Source organism: Euleptes europaea, chromosome 17 (assembly GCF_029931775.1).
Source record: "Euleptes europaea isolate rEulEur1 chromosome 17, rEulEur1.hap1, whole genome shotgun sequence".
NCBI classification, from domain to species: Eukaryota; Metazoa; Chordata; class Lepidosauria; order Squamata; family Sphaerodactylidae; genus Euleptes; species Euleptes europaea.
The window spans coordinates 7,700,139-7,718,610 of record NC_079328.1 but is presented as its reverse complement, the minus strand read 5'-3'; the positions used below and the strand labels follow the sequence as shown (position 1 = coordinate 7,718,610).

Below are 18,472 nucleotides of genomic sequence, written 5' to 3'. Positions count from 1 at the left end.
GCGCCAGGCTGAGATGGGCGGTGCTTGGGCGCGGCGGAGAGACGAGGGTCCGGAGAGTTTGCATGGTGGTCAATGGGCTGCGCCAGGTCAATACCTGGCATAACTTTTCGGCGGCAAAAGGGGGCGTTCCCAGGCTGAAAGGGCCTTAAGGAGGCCTCCTAGCCACGGGAACACCCCCGGGAACGCCCCCACAGCCGCTTGTGCACCACTCGGGCGCTGGCGCGGCCCTTGCGCTGGCCACGCCGACTACCGCCGCCAGAATAACTGGCCTTACGCCGGCGCCCAGGTCGTTTGCACCGGCATAAGTGCCTTTTACGTGGGTGCGAGGCCCCTCGGGTTTCCTAAGCACTTTCGCCACCCAAGCTCAGGAATGGGCTGTTAATAAACTCTATAAGGTGAAAGGTTTTCAAGGCGTACAATTTGGGAACTTGCCATTATGGATACAGTGAATCGATATAGTGAATTACGGCTTCAGCTACCTAGTAAGATTGGAATATCAATGTTCAAATGCTGTGGACAAACAGCAAGCCCTACTCGCATCCCTTTGGAGTAATCCATGCCAAAATCATGAGTGTTTCATTCAACATTTAAAAGCACATGAACCAGTCTCTCTATGATCTGTCTTAAGGCTACATGGATGTTTTCTCAATAGCACCCTAAACATCTGGATTCCATCCTCTGCCTAACCAACACATATAAAGAATGATTGACTGACATCAGCAAAAGGTACTTCTCAGTAAAGAGGTTTCATTTTGAAATATCTCATTAGCATGGCCTCTGAATGAATAAAACAATATAATTACAGAACAACACCATTCAGCAAGACAGTGAATAGAATTACAAAAGGCAGGGAAATGGTACATCTTTTCAGACTCCTTCGTTCCTGAATGTTTATGCGGGGTAGAGGCTCTGACCTGAAAACCATGTGTACATTTCCAGATGGGATTTAGTTGGCTTCTATCTCCCAAATACCATTCGGGGGCATATCAGGTCATGCACTTCCTCTTTTGCACTGTACATCAAATCAAGTTATTTTAGGAAACTGCCCTGCCAGCAAGAGAGCTCTGTTTAGTAGAAAACACAATCTACCCATGGGTAAGAAAAGAAATTGCAGCTCTGACCAAGCTGTGCGGTGCCAGTTCCAAAAATAATGGCAAATTCAAGAATAAGTATCAAAAACACCAAGCCACAAGTCTTTTAAGGTCTCGTTTCCCCCTTTAATAGAGCAGCACATGACGGAACTCTGCTCTGGAACTCAAATAGGAGGGCACAGCATCTTCAGTAATGTGGCAACCTTTTTAGAGAAAGAAGACAGTCAAATCATCTATTCCCATTCTAAGCACCTCTTTTCTTTCAGAATTTTTTTAACCCAACATTGTCTGGCATATTTCTGTGCCACAGCATCTCTGTTACGGTTTCATATGTTTTGATTACACCCTTGTCAATTCTGTTCTCCACTGGCCTTTATACGCTCCTTATCTGTGGTACAAAAAGCCTTCTGCAGAGCAATAAAGGATAAGAGACGACAAGGCACACATCTAAACTATTTATCAGCAAGCAGGTGCCCCAGCTTGTTATTTCCAGCTTGCTGATGCACACAATTGGATGCTAAAGTACTTCTAAATATGCTAGGATACAAGGCTAAGGGGAGGGTCTGTAGCTCACTGGTAGAACAACTGCTTGGCATGCAGGAGGTCCCAGGTTCAATTCTCCAGCATCTCCAGTTAAAAAGGACCAGGCAGTAGGTGATGTGAACAAAGAAGAGTTGGTTTTTATACCCTGATTTTCTCTACCTTTAAGGAGTCTCAAACCAGCTTACAATTACCTTCCCTTCCTCTCCCCACAACAGACATCTTGTGAGGTAGGTGGGGCTGAGAGAGTTCAGAGAGAACTGTAACTAGCCCAAGGTCACCCAGCTGGCTTCACGTGGAGGAGTGGGGAATCAAACTCGGTTCTCCAGATTAGAGTCCACTGCTCCTAACCACTACGCCATGCCAGCTCTCTGCCTGAGACCCTGGAGAGCCGCTGCCAGTCTGAACAGACAATACTGACCTTGATGGACCAAGGGTCTGATTCAGTATAAGGCAGCTTCATTTGTGTTCAATACCACAAGCAATGACAGCCACTACAGGAAAGTTAATAGTTATTTTGTTGTAACAAAGCTTGTAAGTGAACTCCTAATCATCTTAGAGGTGGAACTCCAATCAGCAATACCTTCCTGGTTGAGGTTCAGACTGTCTCTAGTACATTCAGGAATATACCATAGGGAAATCAGCAGGTGTAGACATATTGTTAGTAAAAAGTAGTTTGCTGGGACACCTAATGAAGAGGCTAGACCAGGCCTTGGCAAATTATCTTTGGCTCTAGGAGCAGCCCGAAAATGTAAGTGCCAGACACATTTTCCCATCTGCAGGGTTTTATATTTTTATGACAATATTTTCTCACTATTGTCCCCCAAAATCTACTGCCAAGCTCTTCACATTTTGTTGTTAATTTTATCTAAGCTGTAATATGACATAAGCATTGTAGTATATAAATAAATATGTGGGTAACCCTGGATGTTGTCATAATAAAAAACCTCATAATAATTGCTGAGAATGCTAGATGCTGCAATGACATTTCAAGGCATTAGACTGAGCTGCTGTTGCCTGGGATTTGTAAACCCCTGGGCTAGGCCGTCTTAAAATAGCCCCCCCCCCCACCGCAATTTTGTATTATGTGAGAAAATATTTTTGGAAAACTGAAATTTCACAGAATTTTCTCCTTAACTAAAGGATTCCGATATCTACTTCCTGCCACAGAGGTGGTTGTGCCCCCAATGAAAACTCCTTCTGACAGGATCCCCCGAACTGTGGAACTCGTTCTGCAAATCAGGGGATGGATGTGTTATTTTTATCAAACAGCAGACCTCCGTCCCACATGACAAACGGTTTTTGACACCAAGTGGGATTCAATTTCAAAAGCAATTTGCAGAATCGCATGGGGACCTGGTGTGCAATGCTGCATTCTGGACAGTGGCCATAATGATCTCAGACTGTTAACCTTCGTTGCAGGACAATGAACATAAAATGACCATTACAGGCTCTGCTCTTGGACAGTGAAAAGTCCTGCAGTTCAGGGAAGGACCCTGGAGCGCATCACCAGAGGACTGTCCCCATCCAAAATCAGGGGAGAAGTCTGGGATCAAAGAATAAGAATGGAAGAATAAGTGTTACCCTACTTCAAAGCAAAGCTGTCTTGTGAAGGAAATGGATTCTGTCTTGATTTAACTGTAATTTATTATTTTATTTCAGATTGAGAATCTATCCAGAGGGAAAGGTAGGACAGACATCAACTCAAACAACTCTTATTAAAGTCTAGTTATACAACGGTTGAGAATCATCATCAATGTGAGTAGTTGTCAGGGCAAAAGCAAAAATTTCATCCACTGTGAACTAGCTCTGTTAAAAGAATCTGATTTGGTTAAGACTCAGTGGATAAGAAGTGCCAATATTACTGTTTTCTGCATTTCAAATAACTGGGGGAGGGAGTAAATATAAATTAATTCAAGGGAAGGAAGTCCTCAGAGATCTATTTTCTTCCCAGGCAACTCACAGCAGCATTATTATACTGACATTTAAAAAAATACAAACAGGCGGCCTTCAAATATCGCAGAGGTATTCTTGTGGCCTCATGATTTATGCACGAGCAATAATGTTGCTAAGGAAGCCGAGGCAAGCTTCATACCTACCAAAAGCTGTCCAGCAAAACAGATAAAAAGAATGAAGGAAAGCACAAGAAAGGCAGCCCCGAAGGAGATTCCAAGAATAGACTTTCTACAAGACAAGGAGAAAAAGGCCTGTTAGAGAAGCTAGCATACTGATAAAGGGCACAAAGGCTTCTTTTTTTTGATGGTGAGAATTAGGCATTGGGGGCCACCAAGAAGATGTGATGGCAGAGGGACCTAATTTTAACATCAACATGGGCACACCCTTGAGAAGAGCGAAACCGCTCCTCGCCTTCCCTTTCTGTAGTCAGTTGCCCCAGATATTTTTCCTCCACACCTAGCCCCCCTTTGGCATTGGAAGTGTGTGATGGAGAGAACAAAGGTGAAGATCACACATTCTGGCTCCTCCATAAATGCAGACTGCATACTTGTACTGCCTCAATTTGTCTTGGGGCTGTGCAGGAAAGGAAGAGGGGGGTTTAATTCATTAACTCCTGCTATGTTTCACTATCTAAAACCAGCTCCCCCACTCTACCATTAGCATCTCAAAAGAAAAGATATGTAGGCCACACACATTTTCCTTTAGTACATTAACAGCAGAGGAAGGATCCTGCTTTTAAATAGCAAAACTGAAAAGTGGAAAGTGAAGTGTTAATCCCCCTCTTTCTTCCCCATACAGGCCCAAAGCAAATTGAGGCTCTGCAAGCCTGCAACATGCACTTTGTAGACAGAATGAGATGTATTTTATTTATTGTTTATTTATTTGGTCTTATACTCCGCCCTCCCTGACCAGGCTGGGCTCAGGGCGGCTCACAACGTGATAATCCATACAATAGATACAATAAATTCACTACCATCGTCATAAAATCAACACCAAAACAATAAAATCAATAGCTTCTAGTCCTATAGCAGCTTCAATAGTAAAATTTGAAAAAAATATAAAATTAGCAAAATAGGGCTCATTTTGGAATATAGGGGCCACTGCAAGGCCTATGGGCAGCCAGCACCCCCACATAACAATTTTAATTAATACAGAACAACAAGGGGGGGGGGAGATAGGGAGACCAATTCCGATGGAAAACCAAGGCTGTCTTCAACTGTTGGCCTGGTTGAATAGCTCCGTTTTGCAGGCCCTGCGGAAAGCTTTAAGGTCCCGCAGGGCCCTGGTCTCATCAGAAAGGGAGTTCCACCAGGCCAGGGCCAGGGCCTGGTGTATGATCTCCATCTTGTCTGTCCAAGCCTGAGTCCAGGCAGGTGAGCCCAGGGCAAAGTTTCAGGACTGCTCACCTGCACGCTGCTTTTGTTTTCAAAATTCAGAGCCTTGACGCATATTTTGCAAGTGATTCAACAAATATGGCTGCTGATGCTATGTCTGGTCTGGCCCTTAATCAAGCCAGAGGGTGAGTGAAACAGGGATCCTTCAGAAGGATGCATATATTATTTATACTTCACAGGAGATGAAGCACTAATAGTCTCTTGAACAGATGGCGAACATTTTTTCTTTTTACAAATAAGCAAAGATTCCTGTTTCCATGTCTAACTTTAGGTGAAGTAGGTAAGATTTAATCATCAACATAATCCAACAGTGACCATAGGCAAAATCCAGCAAATTTAAATCCTATTTATTTCAATGGGAGAAACTTAAGCATGCTCCTAAAGACCAAGGTAGATGATACGTGCGATAACAACTGGGTCAGGAAGCTGGCAGCATGCGACTACAGCACAAGGAGCCCCACAGCAAGGCAAACAGGCTCCCTGCAGCCATTTCAGCCTGGCCGGCATGATGCTCCCAAGCATAATTGGGCCCCGGAGTGCTCGGAAACTTCAGTTCCCCAATGTCACATGTGACTACGAGTTAGGTTGGAGATCCCAACCTGACTTGGGTCACACGTATCATCTGTTTTGGCCCTAACTCTCCCACTGCCATCAGCAGAATTTAACTGCTAATTTTCATTGCACCTTTAGGTCTTGGGCTCAATCTAACACTATAATCAGCTATTATGTTTATGTAACAGCTTTACTGAAAATCACATTTCTTTATTTAAAGCATGCCTACAAGTGTACTAGCTGCTTTACAAAAGATAAACAGGTCTGCCCAAAGCAGTTTAACAGTCTAAAAGCATGATCCACACGCTTTTTATTCCCCATTGACTTCAATGGGTTATCCTTAATTTCCCAGCATGGTCCTTAACGTTTCCATTGAAATCTGGCAAGTCCCTTGCATGGACTCAGGGAGATTGAGGAAGGGCAATCACCTCCCCACCCTCCATGGCTGTTTCTGCTGGTGAAAATGGCACAGGAGGGAAGCATGAAGCCCTCCTCTCCCCTTGCAGTGTTTGGAAAAATGTGAAGTGACGGACAGGTTTTTAAAGTTTATAGTTTAAAGTCTATATGTAGCGCCCAAAGAAGTGGGCTCCAGTCCATGAACCTTCATGTTGGAATTAAAAAGTGTTAGTATATAAGGCACAAGAAGACTCCTTGTTTATTTTTCCTACTTGTAATGTGTAATACCTGCCTTTCTATCAGGGAGGCAAAATTAGGGTTGCCAGGTCCCCCCTCTCCTCTGGCAGAAGTTTTTTGGGGTGGGGTTGCAGCAATGATCCTGCATGCTTGGCTGTGCACAACGTGATTACATCACTTCCAGGTTTACCCCAAGAAGTGCTGCATTGTGATGGGATGCTTTAGCACTCAACATGTTTGGGGGGGGGGTTGAGTGCTAAATCAACCTGTTGCGATGCGGCGCTTCCGGGGGGGGGGGTAAATCCAGAAGTGACGTAATTGTGTCATGCGCAGCTGCGCAAGCTTGTGATCCCACTTCTAGCCAGCCAACCTGGAAACTCTAGGCAACATACAAACTAAGGTAGCCAAATGGGCGTTGCATTTTGTAGCCCATGACTGCTGCAGAGCATCGTAGACCAGCCAACCTCGTAAGGAGGACTGGGTCCGAGTGTATTGCCCTTTGGGGCCAGAGCCTGGTCCAGGAGAGGTACACAATATTTTTACTTCAACTTTGATAAATGTCAATAAACCATAAGACCAAGCTTTTCATGTTCCTTTTAACCAAACAGCTTCCCAACGTAATGTAATATTGTCCCAGGATAGCAGGGGAGTGTTAACTTCTCTTTTTTTGGTCTTACTACAATCCCCATAGCCCGGTGATGTTATTTATAATGCAAGAGTACATACACTAGGCCTCTTAGCAGGTAAAGTGTAACTAATCTAGGTTACGCAACCCTGAATTAAGCAAAAGTGCATAAAGCATGAAAAAGCACTCTGTGGAGCAGACCAAGACCCACCTCACTCAATTATGGGCAGCATCAGCAGTGGGTGCAGCCAGGCATCAGAGATTATTTAAGAACCCACCCCTTCCTCCACCATCATCTGTCCCACTAAAGTACTCACACAGGCTATAACACGCTATATTCAGTAAGCTGAAAACTTTGGTCTTTTATGCATGGCTGTTTCCTTCATTGTCACCCCTCCAGCAACTTTGGGTTGTTGTTTTGATTATGCATGCCTTTTCTGACCGTCAGAGGTTGCCTCGTTCTCCCCTTGCATTTCCCGCGTTTTGCCCACTTTTTGAAATTTGAGATAAAACAGGTCCCTGAAAATGCAGAGAAATGCAGATGGAGAGCGAGGGACCTCTGACAGTCAGAAACAGCATGCATAATCAAAACAAAGGCCTGAAGTTGTCGGAGGGTTGGCCGTGAGGGAAACAGCCACGCATAAAAGGCCCAATTTGGTGCAATATATAGGTGTAGATTCAGAAGGTTGACCCCAGATTATATTAGCCACTTCCACCCATCTCCCCCTTTCTGCTGCTGGCACCCCTCCCCCCCATGTCATTTTTCAGGGTCCTCTGTCTCCCTGGAACATCATTTCATGCAGAAAAATGAGTTGCAGTGGAAGGCAGGGAGGCAGGAAAGTTCCATTCCGCCATTGGAAAATTTAGTTTGGATCCAACCCATATAGAGGAGCGCTAAGTGAAAGAAGCAGCCATTGCCTTGGAAGCCTCTTCCCCTGACTTCAGATGTGACAGTCCTGGTAGTGGGTATGAAGTGGTAGCAAGGGACAGCTTGTTGTACATTTTCAAGGGCAGGGTCCTTTGTACCCATGGGCAGGAGGAAAATGGGACTGGGGGAGGCCAGCAGCTTATTCAGGGGCCCACAAAAACCAGCAGAGCAGAATTCTCAGCAAGGTTCTCGGCAAACAGCGGAGGGTTTGGTGGTTCCCTGCAAACTGGCCAGTGGGCCACAGTCTACCTGTTGCCCGGCCCTGCCCTAAAGGATTCCGTACATGTACTGATGAGACATTCATTGACAGATTCCTGCAGGGGACTCATGAGCAGCTTCAACAGCTTTTGCTTCATTTTGATAATTTGCATCTGCTCTTTTCCTCTCATGGGGGTGGGGGGAGAAGGAATACATTCAAGGAGCTTTCCACAGATTCCAATCAGCACCGAGGCTTGGAGTGGATAAGAGTTCCATTGTTAGCACATCTTCTGAATACAAACATTCATGGCAGCTCTCTCTTTCTTTTACCAGGTGCAACAGGGGAGGAGAAAGGCCCTCAGAAGAATGAGTGCCTTTGAAAAACCTTTGTGTGTGCGTGCGTCAATTGCTTCCAGACACTCATTCATGGAAGGGTTGTTTTTTGGAAATTCAAGGAAGCAGAATGTCCTGTTCTAATGCCCTTCTCCCCCCACCCCCATATCTTCCTTGAAAGTTTCTATTTATAAAGGGAAAGAAATTCGACTTGTAAAAGTCCTGTTGACGCCATCTTTTTGACATGGTTTTGTTTGGGTAGCTCTGATATCGAAAACTCTGTACCATTAAGCGAGGAAGGCATGCCGCTTGGCATCTGAGCCATCAGCAGCTCTTTCTTTAATCCTGAGTTGCTTGTAAAAACTGGATTTTAGAAGCACTATGATAAGAGCATGTAGAGTATGTTCACCTTTATACCTAGGTTTAACATTGCCACAATCTCTTTCAACATGTACTTTGATTTCCTGAGAGCCCCATGCTACAGACGATTATTTATGTTGGACAGATTGAATGCCATCCCATCAGGGGAGCTATTGGGTCATTTAAATAAGGTGCCGCATTCTGAGCGAGTGTGTCAATCTGGTGCTGGTCAGATAGACACCCGTCAACATTCTCTATTCAGCTGTGACCTGCTCAGTGAGGCAAGAGATAGACAGATAAAACCTTTTATCCAGAACCCTACGTGTGACTTGGATAATCTGAGGTTTCTTTTAACAGGGGTGGATTTTAATATTACATTGGCAGTTGCCAAGTTCCCCCCTGCCCGCCCCCTCCGTCGATTAAGATTAAAAATTCTAAATTCTCTATTGCTTATTCATATAAATATGTGGATAAATAAATATATTTTTCCTTTCTTTTAGTTTTAATCTTAGTGTGACACTGTTCAGAGCCAAATTGGCTGTGTGAGCAGTATCATTAAAGTAAGCTGCTTGGCATCACATTGCCCAGAGGGCACCACTCACAGCAGCTTCAAGAGAGCAGATGGCAACAGCCCCCCAAATAATCATATTTCTATGATCACCCCCTTTTCATGGTAAAGCAACCCATGTGGCCAGATACCTCACACCGCATTTTGAAATGGCTTCTATTTGAAAAACATGTTAAAGCTGGATTCTTAAATGGCCATTCTCGGGCTCCAAAATGCAAATATGTCCACAATTGAGAGATGTATTTGACACACGTTAAACCCAACTACAAATCACCCCTGCCCCCTGGTGAGGCCCTGGGGAAATCTCTCTCTCATACAGTCTCAATTTCCCACCTGTAAGTGGCAACAGTGACTGAACCCACAAGAGCAAACCAAAAAGCTTCAAGAAATATGAAGTACTTTACAAAGCGTCAATAAACTGGGATCACCGGCTCAATTTTGAGCAATTCTTTTTATGAAGGATGAATCCAAATGAGAACAAGTCCAATGAGAAGCAAGAGAACAGCCAGGAGAGATTATTTGTGCTATGAAAAGGGTGGAAAGAGCTGAAGCAGTTTAGCCCAATTAAAAGGAGCCTGGGAAAGGGACGTGAGAGCACTCAACCATTGAGAAGACTCTTCCCACCTGATAATTCCATGCATATATTGCAAATGCTATAACATTAACTTAAAAGTTTACTACATATATAAAAACTCAACTCCTTATTCACTGTTGCGATATAAGTCCTGGATTATGATGAGGGCTGGCAGACTGGCAAGCTGGAGAACCTGTTTGCTTTTCAGTCGTCCAATGCAGCCGCTGACTGGTGGCAGGAAGGAGTCTTGTGGCCACTGAGTAGCAGCCGAGGTGGAAGGGACCCCTACATCCTTACTGGGAGGCACGGTGTGTCAGCATCAAGCAGCTGCTGACTAGCCAGCAGTATCCCGCATAGTCCCCGACACCCTGCGCCTAACCACAGCCATGACCCACAACTAATCATCAGCACCATGTTCATTTCCATTCTTTGCTGCTCTTTGTTCTTGTCAGGAGACAAATGGAGAGAGTAGACAATAGGAAGAGGAAACAGGCAGACCAACACAGGAGAGCGAGAGCGAGAGAGCGACAGAGAGACAGAGAGAGAGACAGAGAATTTGGCAAGACAGAAAATTTAATGGGAATCCCATTTTGCAGTTAGCGTTAAAAGCAGCTATCAGGTCTTTATATTCACAGTGATATAAATTAGGAGACATTGATACTGGCCACTTACTTTGGTAGCACTAGAACCTGCACAAGAAAAATGCAGAAGAATATGAGACAAGCACAAGTCACATAGTACTTGAATGCCGGCAGCGTGGTGGCTCTATACTAAAAGAAAATTAGAAAGAGATTACAGAAGGGGAAAAAATTCTATCAGCAGTTAAAATCAGTTTGCAGAACAAACTCTGCAAATTAATGGCACAACCAGCGGGTCAAGCAGACAAATTCTTAACGATGGGGTGAAGGTCACTGGCCATGAGACCTTTAAAGAAAGGGACTGTGGACACATCTAGCAACAACTGGTGTTAGCTGTGATAGCTAAACAGAACTGGAATCGCAGAGGCTTCTGAATACCAGAGATTCGGGGGAAGAGTGCTCTGCTTCCAGAAGGAAGGGCTGGTTCTAGGTATTGCGTCCTCCCTAGCATTGTGCAACCATCCCCACCCCCGGGCCAGTGCTGCTGCTGATGGCCAGGTTCAAGCCACACCTCTGTGACATTGTGACTTAGCTTGGACCTGGCTTGGCCAGTCATCTGGCTCTGCCTAGAAGCATCTAGCTGGAGGCAGGATGCTGATCTTGACGAACCAGCTGTCTGTTCCCATAGCTCTTCTTGCATTTTCCATGATGAACGTGAGCCAACCACAAACAACTGCTTCAGAGCTTATTCAGCAATCAAAACCAACCCACACCAATAACTTTGTGTGGTTTGACACAATGTAGAAAGAGCTTTGGCAAAATACAGCCTTCACAAATCATGCAGCTGAGAGCACAGCACTGTAACTGCAGGGTAAAATCCACCCAGGAACTCTCCTGCACATGTGCTGTTGAAAAGCGGGGAGATGCACAAGAGCACTACTGTGCATTCTATAGGGCTTGTGCAGAAGAATGTCCCAGTAAACTGTGACCAGAGGTAAAATATTTACTCAAGGCACAAAGTGTTTCCCTTTCCCCCCCCGTAAAGGACAATGAACAAAACCAGTGTGGTTTAGCGGTCAGAGAACCAAAATAGGACTGAGTATACCCAGGTTTAAATTCCGCTTCAGCCAAAGTGCTGAACGGACCAGTCTCTCTTTCAGCCTAACTACCTCTCACGGCTGTTGTTAGGATAAAATGGAGGAGGAGAGAACTGTTTATGCCTCCCTGAGCTCCTTGAAGGCAGGGTGGGATAAAACTGGGAGATGGATTAAACAGATTTCACACAGATGTCATTTCAGTGGGAGTTCAGCAAAATCCTAACTGCACGTACACACACTTCAATGGATTTCAGACTTGAAATGCCCTATAGGATGGGCTGCCATGTTCCAGACCAGAGAATGTGTCACATTTTTGGAGTCGAGGCAGGCAGACTTCCTCCAGCTTGCTCCTCCTCTGGGTCTTTCCACATGGAATAACAAACAATTTACCCAACAAGACAGAGAACAAGAAAGAGAAGGCAGGAGAACCCATAGCTGCTCTGCCTCCTACTTTATTGGGGTACAGGCATGCGTTCCAGGTTCCAGTCTGATAATCCATCCGGTCGGTAAACACAGAACCAATTGTGGCTATGGCCTGTTTTTTTCAAAAGCAAATACAGAGCTCAAAATACAGAGCTGCATTAAAAATCACTTACTTCTTTTTCTAGAGCTTTGTTGTAGAAAAGCAATGATATCCTTTGAATATCTTCAGATTTAAGCCATTGCCTAGAACAGATTAGAGAATGCAGAGAGGAAGTGTGGTGTAGTGGTTACAGCATGGGGGGGTTGAGACCTGGATTCAAATCCCAACCTAGCCAGGAAGCTGAATGGGCAAACTTGAGCCAGTCACCTTCTCTCAGCCTAACCTACCACACAGGGTTGTTGTGAGGATGAAATGGAAGAGAGAACTATGTAGTCACCCCGAGCACCCTGAGCCAGAGTAGGATAAAAATGGAGGGACCAGTATAATACGGAACAGTATTATTATGTTGGTTCTTGTAGGTTATCCGGGCTGTGTAACCGTGGTCTTGGAATTTTCTTTCCTGACGTTTCGCCAGCAACTGTGGCAGGCATCTTCAGAGTAGTAACACTGAAGGACAGTGTCTCTCAGTGTCAAGGGTGTAGGAAGAGTAATATATAGTCAGAAAGGGTTGGGTTTGAGCTGAGTATTGTCCTGCAAAAGTATTGTCCTGTAAGTATCAAGATAATGTGCTAATGAGGGTATGGTATGTTAATATGGAACCATTGTATCCTGAAGTGATCTGTTAATGTGTGTAATCCAAAACTAATCTGTATGGCTATTGTTGAATGTTGTCTTTGTCTGGAGGTTTTTCAGGGCAGGAAGCCAAGCCTTATTCATTCTTAAACTCTCCTCTTTTCTGTTAAAGTTGTGCTGATGTTTATGAATTTCAATGGCTTCTCTGTGCAATCTGACAAAATAGTTGGTAGAATTGTCCAGTCTTTCAGTGTCTTGGAATAAGACCCTGTGTCCTGTTTGTGTCAGTCCATGTTCAGCCACTGCTGATTTCTCAGGTTGGCCAAGTCTGCAGTATCTTTCATGTTCTTTTATCCTTGTTTGTATGCTGCGTTTTGTGGTCCCAATGTAAACTTCTCCACAGCTGCAAGGTATACGATATACTCCTGCAGAGGTGAGGGGGTCTCTTTTGTCTTTTGCTGATCGTAGCATTTGTTGTATTTTCTTGGTGGGTTTAAACACTGTTTGTAGAGGTTATGTTTTTTCAAAAGTTTCTCCATCCTATCAGTGACTCCTTTAATAAATGGCAAGAATACCTTTCCTATGGGAGACTGTTTTTCTTGAGTTTTCTGATTTTTGTTTGGTTCAATGGCCCTTCTGATTTCATTCTTGGAGTAGCCGTTTGCTAGCAGTGCGTGATTTAGATGGTTAGTTTCTTCCTTGAGAAACTGTGGTTCACAGATCCGTCTTGCACGGTCCATTAATGTTTTGATTATTCCTCTTTTCTGTCGGGGGTGGTGGTTGGAGTTTTTGTGTAAGTAGCGATCTGTGTGAGTTGGTTTCCGGTAGACCTTGTGACCTAACTGAAGGTTTGATTTACGGATGACAAGGGTATCAAGAAATGGGAGTTTACCCTCAATTTCCTTTTCCATGGTAAACTGAATGTTTGGATGGATATTATTAAGATGGTTTAGAAAGTCCATTAATTTTTCTTCACCATGGCTCCAAATGGTAAATGTATCATCTACGAACCTGAACCAGACTGTAGGTTTGTAAGGTGCTGATTCTAATGCTGTCTTTTCAAAATATTCCATGTAAAAGTTTGCTATTACTGGACTGAGTGGACTTCCCATAGCTACTCCATCAATCTGTTCATAAAATTCTTGATCCCATAGGAAATAACTTGTTGTCAAACAATGGTGAAATAAGGCTGTTATATCTTCTGGAAAAATCTGGTTAATCAATGAGATTGTGTCTTTAACTGGAACCTTGGTAAAGAGGGATACAACATCAAAACTGATTAATACATCAAAGATTCAACTCACTTCATCAACAAAATCAGTCCGTTAAGACTCAATCCAAAGGATATATTAATCAGTTTTGATGTTGTATCCCTCTTTACCAAGGTTCCAGTTAAAGACACAATCTCATTGATTAACCAGATTTTTCCAGAAGATATAACAGCCTTATTTCACCATTGTTTGACAACAAGTTATTTCCTATGGGATCAAGAATTTTATGAACAGATTGATGGAGTAGCTATGGGAAGTCCACTCAGTCCAGTAATAGCAAACTTTTACATGGAATATTTTGAAAAGACAGCATTAGAATCAGCACCTTACAAACCTACAGTCTGGTTCAGGTTCGTAGATGATACATTTACCATTTGGAGCCATGGTGAAGAAAAATTAATGGACTTTCTAAACCATCTTAATAATATCCATCCAAACATTCAGTTTACCATGGAAAAGGAAATTGAGGGTAAACTCCCATTTCTTGATACCCTTGTCATCCGTAAATCAAACCTTCAGTTAGGTCACAAGGTCTACCGGAAACCAACTCACACAGATCGCTACTTACACAAAAACTCCAACCACCACCCCCGACAGAAAAGAGGAATAATCAAAACATTAATGGACCGTGCAAGACGGATCTGTGAACCACAGTTTCTCAAGGAAGAAACTAACCATCTAAATCACGCACTGCTAGCAAACGGCTACTCCAAGAATGAAATCAGAAGGGCCATTGAACCAAACAAAAATCAGAAAACTCAAGAAAAACAGTCTCCCATAGGAAAGGTATTCTTGCCATTTATTAAAGGAGTCACTGATAGGATGGAGAAACTTTTGAAAAAACATAACCTACAAACAGTGTTTAAACCCACCAAGAAAATACAACAAATGCTACGATCAGCAAAAGACAAAAGAGACCCCCTCACCTCTGCAGGAGTATATCGTATACCTTGCAGCTGTGGAGAAGTTTACATTGGGACCACAAAACGCAGCATACAAACAAGGATAAAAGAACATGAAAGATACTGCAGACTTGGCCAACCTGAGAAATCAGCAGTGGCTGAACATGGACTGACACAAACAGGACACAGGGTCTTATTCCAAGACACTGAAAGACTGGACAATTCTACCAACTATTTTGTCAGATTGCACAGAGAAGCCATTGAAATTCATAAACATCAGCACAACTTTAACAGAAAAGAGGAGAGTTTAAGAATGAATAAGGCTTGGCTTCCTGCCCTGAAAAACCTCCAGACAAAGACAACATTCAACAATAGCCATACAGATTAGTTTTGGATTACACACATTAACAGATCACTTCAGGATACAATGGTTCCATATTAACATACCATACCCTCATTAGCACATTATCTTGATACTTACAGGACAATACTTTTGCAGGACAATACTCAGCTCAAACCCAACCCTTTCTGACTATATATTACTCTTCCTACACCCTTGACACTGAGAGACACTGTCCTTCAGTGTTACTACTCTGAAGATGCCTGCCACAGTTGCTGGCGAAACGTCAGGAAAGAAAATTCCAAGACCACGGTTACACAGCCCGGATAACCTACAAGAACCAATGAACTCTGACCGTGAAAGCCTTCGACAGTATTATTATGTGCTCCCCACATTTTTCTGAAAAGTAGAGAAAAAATAAACTATGTTTCAAGAGTTGAAGCCAATTTTTATTCCACACCAGTTTGAGTATATTTATATTCCATTAAACTCTCACTCCCCTTGGAACAATATTCCTGTGGGTGAAGGAATGAATGTAGAAGGGATTCTTAGTATGTCCTCAAATGAGAATTCCCAGGATTTTTTGCAGAAAGCCATGACAGTAAAATAGGTATCAAACTAACTGGAATTTGGACAGGGCTGTTTTCAAAACTGTCCGAAGAAGACCTTCTAAATGAGGGTTCACTACATCGTTAAAAGACACCTTTAATTGACCTCAACGTTTACACATATAGAAAGAAAGAAAATCTGCTTTCACATACACTATTTTAAGGGTTTATGGGTCAAAATCAGAATCTTGTTTTGAGTCTCCAAAGTTAAATGCAGCCTCTGATCATCCTTAGACAGCTGTAACGTCCATTTGGTAGTCCACACACAAGAAGGCAAGAACAGATGTCCCCTTTAAATCCTATTAAATTAGCTAGGGCTTGAGCATGTGAAACGATGCTCAAGGACTGCACATGAAATAATAATAACTATATGCATACATTTTAATCTTCTGCCTTTATATGTGCTTTCTGAAGGGCAGTGGTGCTCTCAAGACCATGGCCCAAGTTTAAAATTTGGAGATGGATAAGATGGACTGCGGTATGCAGACCTCTCTGTGTGAGAAGGGCTTTGTTATTCTCTTCAGTTATGAGAAGGCTCCATGAACACAGAGAACGCGGGGCACTCCTCTTGGCTGTGAGGAAACTACGAAAGGGAGCTCCATCCTAGAGTGCTTTGCACATACACACAACAGATCAGAATGCTTGTTCGGTTTTCCTCATTTCTCTCCCATAATTTGTTCCTTTCTGTTTTCTGGATAGCTAAGGGACAATTGGATAGGATCCCTCCTGCTCCACCTCAGGGAGACTGGCCTTTCAGATTCCTTACACGCCTGCCCTTCCTGATACTATGTGGGGGGATTTTGTGTGTAAACATACTTTTGAGCATTTATGCCATCAATTGCTTGAATCATCCTTTCATTCAGTTCTTCTTCAAACTTTTTCTTCTGAGATTTTGTTCTGCAGAAGACAAGCAACATAAAAAAAAAAGAATTAACACACTGGGGATAAAAAAAATCTGAATAAAGTATGTAAACACTGCGAGAGGATGAAACAAAAAGAAACCAACGCTTTCTCACAATGATATTTAATATTTTGTCACACACTGTTCTGTGTTTATTATAAGTCTGTCAGTGGTGTGATCTTAGCTCAGGGAAGACCTACTGCCCAATGATTTCTGTTTGCGCATCCCAGGCTCCATCCCAGTGAAAGGGTCTCAGGAAAATACTTATACTTGCGTGAGCCCCTGGAAATCCACTGCCATCTCAGTAGAAAATTGTCAGCTACATGGACTAATGGTCTGACTCATTATACCATAGCTTCATATGCTTGACAAAACCTACAACTCACTTTAGATGAGTAAAAACCAAAGTTCCCGAAGGAAGCTCCAAGGGCCAGAGAGAAATCGGCTCAGTTCCTCCACATGTTCCCTGGCGCAACCTCAAAAATCTGTGCCCTGAGGGAATAGCACCAGAGATAACTAGGACAGGGAGTTCAAATCATCAACTTCTGAGAAGAGCAGCAATGGCCTGAGACAACTCTATTTTATTTATTGTTTTGGCTTTTAAAGTTTCAAGTTGCCTTGAATGACTTGACAGAAAGGTGGTATATATTAAATAATAAATATTACTTTGAAGCAAAAGCCTGTGTAATTGTGGACCCTGATTTGTGATATGAAATAATATCACAAATGACTTTTTAACTTTGCCTTCATTCTGAGATGGTCCTTTGAATAAATTAACCAAAAATATCTGTGCCATCTCAAGTTTATCTGTCTGCCTATTTTCATAAAGAGGGAACCCTGTGGCTGTAAGTGGAGCATCCTCTGGAGCCTAGAAGAAGCTCTTAGTTGCTGATATAACTTGTGAACCACCAAACCAAATTTAGACCATGAGCTTCTTATGATCATTCACAAGCGGCTCAGTAAACCCTGTTTTTCCTTTGGACGTCAAAATAAGTGGGCTGTGCTCGCTTGGTTCACAAGGGGTTTGATCCCACATATCTGTCCCACTAGTGGAGGTGCTTATTTCTAGCACAAGAAGCCTTGTCCTAACGGGAAGGGAAGGTTCTTTGGGCCAGAGTAAAGTACCCCCCCACCCCCTACTGGCAGAACAGATCCGTAGAATCTAACCCATATTGTGAGGGATAGTTCAATACCACATTTTTAAATGAATGCTTGGATATCAGAAGAAAAGCAGCTGGGGGAACCTGCTATAGGCAGGGTGTGGGGAACAGGTAAGTATCCCTCTCCATGTACTTCAAATCCCACTTGCTATCCTCACCCCTGCTTGATTTATGACTGGAGAGGGGGGAGATCTGCACTGGACAGCCACAATTTCAGGCCTTCCAGCAGAGCTCTGAAGCCCCTTGGGAGAGCTCCACTGTGAAAACAGCCAGTGGCTAGAGTGTCAGACTTGGATTCGGGAGACTCCAGATTGAATCTCTACTCTGCCAGGGAAGACTGCTATGTGACCTTGGTCTAGTAACACTCTCGCAGCCTAACCTACCTCACAGGGTTGTTGTGAGAATAAAATGGCGGAGAAGAGAATAATCTAAGCTGCTTTGGGCCCCCACTGGGAAGAAGTGAAGTAAATAAATGAAGTAAATAAAATAAAATAAAACTCTTGAACATGGAGCAAGTCTGAACTGCAGAATAAAACCAGTTCAAATAGTCAACCCCCACTCTATCTTAACGTTGATTCATTAGTTAATTAATTAATGTTATCAAATTAACACATACCTTTCTCTACATCTCTGGAAATTATATTGACCCATAGGCATGTCCTAAAAAGGAGTGACAGAAAGCGTCATCCAATTACCCAATACAATAA

General features: G+C 43.3%; 1 protein-coding gene across 2 annotated transcripts in view; it reads right to left on the bottom strand.

Moving 5' to 3' along the window:
* ADCY2 (adenylate cyclase 2) overlaps nt 1–18,472 on the bottom strand; it is a 172,211-nt gene that overhangs the window by 38,744 nt on the left and 114,995 nt on the right. For both annotated transcript variants that reach the window (XM_056862975.1, XM_056862974.1), the window contains 5 exons: nt 18,382–18,425; nt 16,521–16,601; nt 12,024–12,093; nt 10,425–10,522; nt 3,731–3,815 (listed from right to left, as the gene is read on the bottom strand). In XM_056862975.1, coding sequence (XP_056718953.1) covers nt 3,731–3,815; nt 10,425–10,522; nt 12,024–12,093; nt 16,521–16,601; nt 18,382–18,425 — 378 coding nt within the window. The remainder of the gene's footprint in view (nt 1–3,730; nt 3,816–10,424; nt 10,523–12,023; nt 12,094–16,520; nt 16,602–18,381; nt 18,426–18,472) is intronic.